Source organism: Octopus sinensis, linkage group LG4 (assembly GCF_006345805.1).
Source record: "Octopus sinensis linkage group LG4, ASM634580v1, whole genome shotgun sequence".
Classification (NCBI taxonomy): domain Eukaryota; kingdom Metazoa; phylum Mollusca; class Cephalopoda; order Octopoda; family Octopodidae; genus Octopus; species Octopus sinensis.
Genome location: NC_043000.1, coordinates 152967460 through 152980588, shown reverse-complemented (window position 1 = coordinate 152980588; position 13129 = coordinate 152967460). Strand labels below are relative to the sequence as shown.

The window sequence follows — 13129 nt, the reverse complement described above, 5'->3', positions numbered from 1 at the left end:
ATATCTTTCATACACCACAGAATTTTTTTTTTTTTTTTTTTAAGGTCAGTATCTAGCTTTAGTTTGAGAAAGTGAAACAGATAAATGATCTAACAGAATATGTTCAGTGATGTGCCGCATAATTTGTTAATTATAGGATTATTTCTTTCAAAGCAATTAATAGCTGATGTCACTGCTCCTCGTAGGAATACTACAGCCATTGGGATCTTTTAAAGCCCCAGCAGCACTAAGAAAATGCATTCAGAATTCTCAGCCGTAGTCATTTGTTTCAAGAAGCCTTGGAGACACTAGCATCAATTAAGTAAATTAATTAAATCAACCTCAGTACATGATGGAAGGGTGAAAGGTAAAATTGACCTTAACAGGATTTGAACTCCAAATGTAAAGGTTCAAATTAAATATCACTAAACGCTTTGCCTGATGTTCTTCTAACAACTGTGCTAATCCACTGATTATAGGGTTAGCATATGTTGTTAACTCTTATGCTACTACATTTTATGATGAAATATACTGGATATATTTTCAAATTTTGAAAATAATCAAGAAGTTGAGGTTTCTAGGAAATTGTTTTTATATCTAGTTTGCAAGATTCTTCATGTGAATTCGTGTGTTGAAGCAAATTTTGTTGTATCTGGATAGAGTCATACTGCCTTATTATCTAACACCCTCAACGGTGCAAAAACAATGAAAATTTGGAAGAAAAAATATAAATAATAAATGAGTGGAAATCAAACCAGTGAGTGTGTTAGATAATTAGGAATTAAGACAGTATGACTCTCCTCAGACACAACTAAGTTTGTTGTTGTTAAGCTGATGGTAAGAAGGTAACATAATAAAATTATGATGGACAGTTTTAATGTAAATATGAACTTTTTAACAGAGATAGATCTTTATCATAAAATTAGAGGCAATCTCTGACAAATTGTTATAAAATTGTTAATTCTCTGTTTTACCTGTGTTAAGATTTTCAGATAATATATTTGCCATAACAGTTATTAGACATTGTAAATGATAGGTGCCGACTGTCTCAAAAAATAAAATGAAATAATTAACATTAAGTTAAGACTCTGGCTGACGTACACTCTCAACTGTTTAATTATACACTTACAGTATTTCCTGCTGTTGCACTGCCAATAACCAATCTCTTGCCAACACCATCCCTGCCTGAAAATTACAGAAAAATAACATTAATAATGGATAGATATGGTCAAAGAATACAAATGAAGTATCTAACTATTAAAAGAATGTACAAGTTTTATTCCTCAGTTCAAGTATTTAAAAGTACCACAGAAACTGTATTTAGCCTTTTGTTACAGTTTGCTTCATCGTACTTGCTTACTCTATTTGATGAAAGATTTTGATAGAAATTCTGACAAGGGGAGAAGAAAACACAATCTGAGTTACCTTCAGACTGAAAACCTGTTCTGAATGTTTCCAACAGAGTGGACTCTATTAAAGGTACTTGAGGGCCAGATAGTGGTGTTAAACTGAGCAACTGATTAACTATAACACCTAAGAAAAGGTACAGTCATCTGATAGGCTTCCACACAGTTTCCATCAACCTAATTTCATTCACAAAGATTGGGTCAACCAAAGGCTGTGGTAAAAGACTTGTCCAAGGCACTGTCCTAGAATTACAGGATTGCAAAGTGACTTCTTAACTATATGGTCATATCTGTATCCCAATGTTATGCAAGTGTCTGAATGTGTAGAAACAAACAGGCAGTTCAAAGTGAAGGAACACTGATTTATAGAGCAGTATTTGTTAAGATTAAATTACTAGATGAATTATTTCAAGGATGTGGAATCACACTGTTCTCACTATTGAATTCTGTTCTTTAGCAAAATCTCATTATATTTCTTGCCTTAGTCAATATAACTGAAAACAAATACCACCCTGATTTCCTGATTTCACACTTGAGTGAATGGTGTTAGGAAATACATCCAGTTGTAAAAACATTTGCTTGACAAATTGTTTGTAAACATTCAAACTAATGAAAACAAATTTATTTGTGCTGACATGAAAAATTAGATACCAAGAGGTTAAAGGCAGAACACATGAAAATATCATGATTAACTTACTCATCACAGCATAGCCATCTTTGATTGAAGCCCGAAATGGTGGTACGGGTTCTTTGGCAAACACATCTTCTGCTAGATAATAACCAAGGCACTCTGTCAATAGAACAGATTAAAATAGGCAATGTGAAATGAAATTTTATACAGAAAATATATCAAAATTAAGGCATGACACTGAATAATTTCCTAATGAAGAATGCATTCAAAAATACACTTTAATAGCTCCACTACAAAATCACTAATTAACAGTTTAAAACAAAACCATATATCTTATATACAAATAAACATCAAGAAAGAGCCTTCCCATCACATGAAAAAAAAAAAAAAAATCAGTTGAAGAAAGTCATTCTACTTACCTGAGTACTTAAATTTAGCAGTCTCTGCAACAGGAGTTTCTGCCAAAATTATGTCTAAAGCAGACTCAACAGAAATCATCTTATATGATGATTGCCGGGCACGGTTGGCCACATGGGTAGTATCAACATGACCTGAGAAGAGAAGAAATGCAAAGAATATAGACAGAGCTCGGATTATTCATTTATTCATTTAATGTCTGTTTTTTTCCTTGCATGGATTCGATGGGGACTTATGTGAGGCAACATTTTATAGTATCATGCCCTTCCTGTTGCCAATCCTTACCAATTTGTCAAGTAAGGGATTATTTTCTTTCTATATCATTATTCTTCTAAATCGCAGAGCAATTAGTTGTAATGTTACCAAGAAATGTAAACATGGTATCACCATTTCATTAAGACAGTGGCAAGTGAAGACATGATATGTTAACACTCGTGCACACATGAATATACACACACATATACAACAAGGTTCTATACAGTTTTTGATTCCTAATTCTATTCACAGGGCATTGCCAGCCAAGAGACTATATATATAATAAAAGACAAACCTAAGGTATCATGCAGTAGGTACTCTGGGCAAGTCTTTTCTACCACTAGAGATCAAGACCGATTATTATTTAAGTAAAGCAAAACTCATGTATTGGGTTGTCCAGAAAGTTTGTGCCGATTTATAGTAGCTTATGCCGATTCATAGTAGCTTACCTTTCGACTTATTTTAGAACATGGTTGAATCCATAAAATAGGCTTTGACAACACCGCCATTTAGAGCACAGTTTAAGTTATCTTTTTGTGGAAGAAGGTTTATGTTCCTATAACCTGTGCTAATTCTGTGACCCTTTAAAATGGAAGATAAGAAAGTTCATTTTTGGTACTTGATACTTTGGGAACCAGACAAAAATTGCTGCAGCTCGGCTGGGATGTGTTACCTCACACTCCATATTCACCAGATATTGCTACTTCGGATTTCTACTTATTCAGGTCTCTGCAGAATAGTCTTAATGGTAAAAATTTCAATTCCTTGGATGAAGTAAAAAGATACCTTGATTGCCATGAAACCCCTTCAATTCTAGAAAGAGGGTATTTTCAAGTTAAAGGAAAGATGGAGACGCATTATGAACAAAATGGTTCATATTTGGTTTATTAAAAATTTAATGGCAAGTATTTATTGACCTTTTTCTTTCCTTTAAAAATCGGCATGAACTTTCCAGACAACCCAATATTTTAAAAGATACATACATAGACATATAAACACCCAATGGAGGTGCATGCCTCAGTGGTTAAAGCATCAGACTCATAATCATGAGGTAATAAGTTTGATTCCCAGACCGGGTTGTGTGTTGTGTTCTTGAGCAAGATACTTTATTTCACATTGCTTTAGTTCACTCATCTGTAAAAATGAGGTGCGATGTCACTGGTGCCAAGCTGTATTGGACTTTGCTTTTCCCTTGGATAACATTGATGGCATGGAAAGGGGAAGCTGGAATGCATGGGTGACTGCTGGCCTTCCATAAACAATCTTTCCCAGGCTTGTGCTTCAGAGGGTCACTTTCTAGGTGCAATCCCATGATCATTCATGACCAAAGGGGATCTTTACCCTTATATATATATATATATATATATATATATCATCATCATCATCATCATCATTTAACGTCCGCTTTCCATGCTAGCATGGGTTGGACGGTTCAACTGGGGTCTGGGGAGCCCGAAGGCTGCACCAGGCCAGTCAGATCTGGCAGTGTTTCTACAGCTGGATGCCCTTCCTAATGCCAACCACTCCGAGAGTGTAGTGGGTGATTTTATGTGCCACCGACACAGGTGCCAGACGAGGCTGGCGAACGGCCACGCTCGGATGGTGTTTTTTTGTGCCACCGACACAGGTGCCAGACGAGGCTGGCAGACGGCCACGCTCGGATGGTGTTTTTATGTATCACCGACACAGGTGCCAGATGAGGCTGGCGAACGGCCACGATCGGATGGTGTTTGTTACGTGCCCACAGCACAGAGGCCAGTCAATGCGATACTAGCTACGGCCATGTTTGGATGGTTTTCTGGTGTGCCACCGGCACTGGTACCACAAAGATATAAATTCCATTGATGTTCATCTATTTTGATTTGATTTGATTATATATATATATTCATTCAAACTCATCCATTCTCTAAAATAATTCTTTCTTGTTTGTTCTAACCCTACAATGACTAACCTTGTTTCTTGGCTACATATATATACTTATTTCATACTTTTCTCTGAAATAACTTCTTGTTTGCTATAACCTTTAAAATGACCTTTCATGTTGGTGATTGCCCCCATCATTTCCCACCCCCACCACCAATACCGGAAATCTTTCTTTCTCACTCTCTCTCTCACCAGAAATCTTTCGCTTACTGGACATCCAGTTGCCCTTCCCATTTCTCCTCCTCTATTGGTAATCTTGCTACCCTCTCTTCTCTCTCCACCTATCCTTAGACTAACTAAACCAGATAGTAGCCCACTTACCTTTTTCTTTCTGCAGCATCAGTAACACTTCTCCCACAAGGCTCATAACGCTTATATTTACAATGCCCCTAACACTTTCATATACAATGCTTTCTCACTCCTCCACCCCAACCCACCTAGTAGCGGTAAAAACCTTAACTCTGACATCTCTGAATGATGGTCGGTTAAAAGCAAGAACAACTATTATGATGCCTGTTACCAAATGTTCACGAGATCCTTCTCTTCAGGTACTGAATAACCTCTCCTTCCTGTGCTACCTCCCATATCTCTTTCCCAGTTTTCAGATTTGGCGCTCTAAATGTAGGCACATTGAAAGGTAGATCTAGCAAGATTGTAGAGATGCTTGAACAGAGACGTGTTGATGTATGTTGTGTTCAAAAGGTAAGATGGAGAAGAGCTTCAGCCAGAGTCCTCACAGGCAAAGCACATAGGTATAAACTCTTCTGGGAAGATAATAGTGATGGAATAGGGGGTGTAGGTAGAGAAATGGGTGGATAAGATCGTAGACGTACGAGGGTGTGTAATAGAGAACTTAAACTCAGGCTACTCTTGCAGAATGGTATAGCTACAATAATCTCTGCCTATGCCTTACAAGCGGGCCTACCAAATGAACAGAAGGATCACTTTTAGGATATTCTTCTGCAGGCTACCTCAAAGACAAGTGATAATGATATCATCTTTGTGGCTGGAGATTTTAATGGGCATATCAGACAACAATCTGGTATTTCCCATGGTGTACATGGAGGCCATGGAGCTGGTACCAGAAATGAAGAGGAAACTAGGCTCCTGGAGTTCTGTGATGCAAATAACCTACCGATTTGCAACACCAACTTCAGGAAGCCAGCCAGCCACCTCATAACCTACCAATCAGGTGGCTCCACTAGCCAGATCAATTTCATTCACACCAGACAGCGGGATGCATGGTTGCTCTTAAATACAAAGACCCTCCCTGGTGAAGAATGTACACCCCATCATAGACTAGTTATTAGTGACTTTAGACCCAAGGCCAGAAGGATGCCAAAAACCAGACCAATCGGGGAAAGAAGAACTTGGAAGCTTAGGAACCCTTCACATGGTCAGAGATTTAGGGATGTCCTTACCAAAAAACTTAATGATAGGGAGGGGGAGCTACAGTCCTGTGACATAGAAGGCAGCAGGGAATTCCTGCGAGACAGCTTGCTCAGTGCCACAGGCCAGACCTAAGATAACATGGTGGTGGAACAACACTGTACACAGGGCCACTAGAGCCAAGAAACAGGCCTGGAATGCCTGGAATAGTGGGGGCACCAGGAGAATGTATCAGATAGCCAAAAGGGAAGTTAAGAGACATGTATATATATAGCCAAGGGAGTAGCAGAAAAGAAGAAGTTTGCCAATGTTCAGTGATGTGAGGACCAGAGAACTGAAGTATTTTGGATTGCAAGACCATGATGTCATAGGAGAGAAATGTGTCTGCATAGATGATGGTGCCCTTGTGTTTAATGAATCTGCAAAGAAAAAGGCTTGGAGAAGCCATTTTGAAAGACTGCTGAATGTGGAGAATGAATGGGAGGAGCCTGCCAAAGGTTGACCCAACTGAGCGACAAGCTATCTGAATCGAGAGTACCCAGGTAGATAAAATAATTAAGGATATGAAAACGGACAACACCTGGCCTATCAAGAATCACTTCTGGGATGCTTAAAATATTGGGCAATATAGGTTATGGTCTTGTCACCAGCATCGTAAATCAGGTAGTTCAAGAAGGAGTCATACCCAATGACTGACATGGCAGCACCATAGTCAACTGCTACAAAAGGTAAAGGTGATGCTTTAGATAGAAATAACTACAGGGGTATCAAATTATTGGATCAGGTGATGAAAGTAACAGAGAGGGTCATAGCCCAACTAATTAGGGAGAGAGTTAACCTAGATGAGACACAGTTCAGTTTTGTTACAGGCAGAAGCATCACTGATGCTATATATCTGGTAAGGCAATTGCAGGAGAAATACCTAACCAAAGATAAACCTTTGTACTTGACTTTTGTTGACTTGGAGAAAACCTTTGACAGGAATCTCCTAGTTCCTTATGCAATGAATATAGTGAAGAATTCTGAGTAGAAGTTGTGGTTCACCAAGGATCACTCCTCAGCCCCCTCTTATTCATTATAGTCCTCTAGGCAATAACAGAGGAATTCAAGACAGGCTGTCCCTGGGAGCTCCTCTATGCTGATGACCTTGCTCTAATACCCAAGTCACTGCCAGAACTGGAGACAAAGTTTAGGGAGTGGAAGCAAGGTCTAGAATCAAAGGGCCTTAGGGTTGACCTAGTCAAAACCAAAGTCTTAGTAAGTAGGGAGGCTGTCAAATCACAATCCCCTTCAGGTAGATGGTTCTGCTCGATCTGTAAAAAAGGCCTGGGTAGAAACTCCACATGATGTACCTGGTGTAAGCTATGGACACATAAAAGGTGCAGCAATATCAAAGGAAGGTTAACTGGGAAAATAGTTCTTGTGTGTGACAGAAGCACTAGAGCAATAAACACTGAAGATGTACAGAAAACATATTCCATCACATGTGAGGGGAAGAAACTAGAAGTAGTTGATAGCTTCTGCTACCTAGGCAACCAAGTCTGTAGTGCGGGTGGTTGTTCTGTTAGTGTAGTGATTAAGTAAGAATAGCCTGGGCAAAGTTCAGGGAGTTCCCACCTCTGCTGGCATCTAAGGGCCTCTCTACTCAGGGTGAATGGTAGACTGTATGATGCATGAGTGTGAACTGCCATGTTACACGGTAGAGAAACATGGGCCATGAATGCTGAGGACATGCGTAGGCTTGGCAAAAATGAAGCTAGTATAATCCGCTGGATGTATAATGTCAGTGTACATACACGACAGAGTGTAAGCGCCCTGAGAGAAAAATTGGGCATAGGAAGCATCAAATGTGGTGTGCAAGAGAGGCAACTGCCCTGGTGTGGCCATGTGTTACATATGAATGAAGACAGCTGTGTGAGGAAGTGCCACTCCCTAACTATAGAAGGAATCTGTGGAAGAGGTTGACCCAGGAAGACATGGGATAAGTGGTGAAGCATGACCTTCGAACATTGGGCCTCACAGAGGCAATGACAGGAAACTGGGACCTTTGGAGTTATGCTGTGATTGAGAAGACCCAACAACTAAAGTGAGATCGCAGCCATGCATGTCTGGCCCAGTTAAGAATACTCCTGATGCATTGGGCAATATGATATGCTTGAGAAGACTTGTTGAGTCAAGTAAAAAAATATTGTAGCTGAAGCCAGTGCCCTCTGACCAGCTCCCATGCTGATGGCACGTAAAAAGCACCATCCGAATGTGATCGATGCCAGTTCTGCCTGACTGGCTCCAGTGCTGCTAGCTTGTAAAAAGTACCAACCGATCATGACTGATGCCAATACCCCTGACTGGCTCCTGTGCCGGTGGCACATAAAAAGCACCCACTATACTCTCGGAGTGCTTTGCATTAAGAAACTCTGCCACACCAGATTGGAGCCTGGTACAACCGCTGGCTCTCCAGACCTTGGTCAAACCGTCCCACCCATGTCAGCATGGAAAATGGATGTTAATCAATGATGTTGATGTGTGTGTGTGTGTTCATTTTAAAAGAAAGGGATTAATAAACTTAGAAAGGCAGTACTATTCTAATGTTTTTTTTTTTATATTGTTGTAATTAGAGTTATAGATGACAAAAAATTACTCCCATATTATTGCACATAACAACATGAACCACAACAACATCAACAGTTTTAAATTTAGGCTCAAGGCCACCAGTTTTGAGGTGTTTGTGTTTATGTCCCCGTCACTTAGCGGTTCAGCAAAAGAGACCAACAGAATAAGTACTGGGCTTACAAAAGAATAAGTCCCGGGGTCAAGTTGCTTGATTAAAGGCAATGCTCCAGCATGGTCGCAGTCAAATGACTGAAACAAGTAAAAGAGTAAAAAGAGAAAAGAGTATATATATATAGATTGGGTTTTGTATATTCGTACCCCAGTGCCACTGTGATGGTGTGTGCTGCTCTCTCACTCAATAATAATAATAATAATAATAATAAATTTTTTATTGGCCACAAGGGCTGACACGCATGATTACATAAAGGGACAAGACAGGACGAAAGGTTACAAAGGGTTTTGTCCGTTTGTTAAAAAATCCGTGTAAAAAACTTTAAAACAATGATTATTAAAACAATGAAAAACTCCCAAAAGGGGGAGACGTCTCGAAAGGTTCCTGGTGGAAGATAATAATAATAATAATTTCTAATGTAAACACACAGAAATTTGAGGATAGAAAGCAGTCAGTTATATCAACCTGGTGCTTCACTGGTACCTTATTTTATTAGTCCTGAGACACAAGGTCAAAACTCTGCACGATTTGAACTTAGAATGTAAAGGATCAAAACAAAATACTACAAGGCATTTTATCTGACATTCCCACTAATGTTTCGGCTATCCACAGCCATAATAACAACATTAATAACAACAACAACAACAACAATAATAATGTTCATAAATTTAGACAAGTTTGTATTCTTTGGGGAGACAAGAATCCTGACGTTTTAAGCAAAACACACAAGGATATCTTCTCACTGCTACTGTAAACATCTTCTCCCCAACACATACAAACTTATTCATATGCCAGCTTTGCTAAATGATTTTTTTACCAACACAAGACCACCTCTAGATTTTTCAGACTCTGGTTTTATATTAGTAGTAGTAGTAGTGGTGGTGGTGGTGGTGGTGTGGTGGTAGCAGTAGTAGTAGTAGTAGTAGTAGTGGTGGTGGTGGTGTGGTGGTAGTAGCAGCAGTAGTAGTAGTAGCAGCAGTAGTAGTAGTAGTAGCAGTAGTAGTAGTAGTAGTAGCAGCAGCAGCAGTAGTAGTAGTAGTAGTAGCAGCAGTAGTAGTAGTAGTAGTAGCAGTAGTAGTAGTAGTAGTAGTAGTAGTAGTAGTAGCAGTAGTAGTAGTAGTAGTAGTAGTAGCAGCAGCAGCAGTAGTAGTAGTAGTAGTAGCAGTAGTAGTAGTTGTAGTGGTAGTAGTAGCAGTAGTAGTAGTAGTAGCAGCAGCAGCAGTAGTAGTAGTAGTAGTGGTGGTGGTAGTAGTAGCAGTAGTAGTAGTAGTAGTAGTAGTAGTAGTAGTGGTAGTTGTAGTGGTGGTGGTAGTAGCAGTAGTAACAGTAGTAGTAGTAGCAGTAGTAGTAGTAGTAGTAGTAGTAGTAGTAGCAGCAGTAGTAGTAATTTGCTGGTGGTGATGATGATGATGTTGATGACCATCTCTAACGTGGGTACAAGGCCACAAAGTTTAGTAGGGAGCTTGGTTAATTAAACCAAGTATTTAGTACTCTTTTACTCTTTTACTTGTTTCAGTCATTTGACTGCGGCCATGCTGGAGCACCGCCTTTAATCGAGCAACTCGACCCCGGGACTTATTCTTTTGTAAGCCCAGTACTTATTCTATCGGTCTCTTTTTGCCGAACCGCTAAGTGATGGGGACGTAAACACACCAGCATCGGTTGTCAAGCAATGCTAGGGGGACAAACACAGATACACAAACACACACACACATATATACATATATATATATACATATATACGAAGGGCTTCTTTCAGTTTCCGGCTACCAAATCCACTCACAAGGCTTTGGTTGGCCCGAGGCTGTAGTAGAAGACACTTGCCCAAGGTGCCACGCAGTGGGACTGAACCCAGAACCATGTGGTTGGTAAACAAGCTACTTACCACACAGCCACTTCTGCACCTAGTAGTAAATGGAATTTTAATAAAGACTGAAACTAGTCCCACCGATGCCCCTTTTTCTGTCAAGAGAGTGAAGTTGTATAAAAAGAATGTCCATCACAGTAGGTGCAGGAGTGGCTGTGTGGTAAGTAGCTTGCTAACCAGCCACGGGGTTCCGGGTTCAGTCCCACTGCGTGGCACCTAGGGCAAGTGTCTTCTACTTTAGCCTCGGGTCGACCAATGCCTTGTGAGTGGATTTGGTAGACGGAAACTGAAAGAAGCCTGTCGTATATATGTATATATATATATATATATATATATATATATGTATGTGTGTTTGTGTGTCTGTGTTTGTCCCCCTAGCATTGCTTGACAACCGATGCTGGTGTGTTTATGTCCCCGTTACTTAGCGGTTCGGCAAAAAGAGACCGATAGAATAAGTACTGGGCTTACAAAGAATAAGTCCCGGGGTCGATTTGCTCGACTAAAGGCGGTGCTCCAGCATGGCCGCAGTCAAATGACTGAAACAAGTAAACGAGTAAACGAGATCACAAAGTTTAATTTACCCACCCACATTTCAATCTTATGTTCCATTTTTATATCGTTTCTATGGGTGATGCCCTTCTTAATATCCAAACACTTTACAGAGTGTATTGAGTGCATTTTAATGTGGCACAGACACAAAGGATGTTGCCACACCCCAGATAAAAACTAAAGGGTCCACTCTACCCTTTGTTATCTACATTATGTTACAGAGTGTAATGGGTGAATTTATCATGGCACCAGTGCTAGAGATATTGCCTTGATTCTGACAAGACTGAACAGTCTTCTGTAGCCTGTGTTGTCAAACTCATTCAAGGCAACATAATTAAAAGAGTGAATTGAAGAGAGAGTGATGAAAGAGAATGAACAAGAATGAGAGAGAGTAAATATAGTGAGAAAAACAGGGACAGAAGAAAAAAGGTGACAGAGGCAGGAGAAATAGAAGAGAAAGTGAGAGATAGTCACATTCCATCAGCTTTAGGGTGCTTCGACAGTCAATACTGTCTCTTGCACTTTTCTTCTATATATTTATGACCTACTCACAGAACTGGATTAACCATTAAGCAAAACAAGCACGTGCTTAGGGCATCAAGAGAAGGAGGGGGGGTCACCACAGAAATGGTAAATGGTTTATGGCACAAAAGAAACCACTTTAAACTTGCTAAAATAATATTCGGGATGCCTTTATCTCTACTAAGTGTAGATGCAGATGTGTTACCTAAGATTAACTTTGAGGATCTGATCAAAGACTTTGCAATTCCAAAAAGTAGGAGGAAACTTTTTAAATATAAATGAAGTGGAAGTATAAAAAAAATAAACATTATTTTCCCTCTTACCGTTTTGTCTTGAAAAATGAAAAAAATCATTTTATGGTTTGTTATTGTTTATATTTTGAATTGCATAATCTTTTGTGGGGACACCAAAATCTTTTAAGTGCTTAGGGCCTTGATGGGTCTTAATCTGGCCCTGCCTACTCAGTCACCTCCAATCACACCTACTCCTATGGAGATATTACCTTTATTTCTCTCTAATCATCCAAACCAAAGTGTCATTGACATGTATCAAAATGCCAAACCTACACAGACCCCACAAATGGTGTACACATCAAGAGTGTCCTCCAGTTACATTATGACAATCTTGATTCATTGAACAGCACAAAGAGACAATCACTGCACAATCCAAGAATACATTATCACAATTTCATCACCACCAAACCTAAAGAGCAAACAACTGGAATCCTCACAATCACTTCAATTGCTAGGTATCATTATCACAGGATTTTTCTTTGCGGCCACACTCAAATGGTGTTTTTTACGTGCCACCTGCACAGGAGCCAGTCTAGCGGCACTGGCAATGACCTCGCTTGATTGTCTTTTCATGTGCCACTGGCACAAGTGCAAGTAAGGTGACACTGATAATGATCACGCTTGAATGGTGCTTTTTACATACCACCGACATGGAAACCAGTTAGCTGCTCTGGCAACGATCATGCTCGGATGGTGCTCTTAGCGCTCCAGAAGCATGGATGCCAGTCATCGAATTTAATTTCGATTTCACTTGCCTCAACAGGTCTTCGCAAGCAGAGTTTAGTGTCCAATGAAGGAAAGGTACACATAAGTGGGCAATATTAAAAAATATATTATTGTAAAATATTGACTAACAGCAACATTGTATGATAAACACTGTTAGAGAACAACAATACCAGACAATAATAACACTAAATAACAACAACATAGAATAACAACAATATTTAACAACAGCAATATTGAGCAAAACCAACAATAACAAGAAGAGCAGCAAAACTGAACAATCACAACAATCTTGAACAGCATCATCATCATCATCATCAACATCGTTTAACGTCCGCTTTCCATGCTAGCATGGGTTGGACAATTTGACTGAGGACTGGCGAACCAGATGGC

At 39.6% G+C, this 13129-nt stretch overlaps 1 protein-coding gene across 1 annotated transcript in view; it reads right to left on the bottom strand.

Annotated features, from left to right (window-relative positions):
* LOC115210672 (gephyrin-like) overlaps window positions 1–13129 on the bottom strand; it is a 177343-nt gene that overhangs the window by 59517 nt on the left and 104697 nt on the right. The window contains exons 9-11 of the mRNA XM_029779333.2: window positions 2436–2567; window positions 2083–2175; window positions 1109–1164 (exon numbers count right to left, since the gene is read on the bottom strand). Of these exons, the coding sequence (XP_029635193.1) occupies window positions 1109–1164; window positions 2083–2175; window positions 2436–2567 (281 nt within the window). The remainder of the gene's footprint in view (window positions 1–1108; window positions 1165–2082; window positions 2176–2435; window positions 2568–13129) is intronic.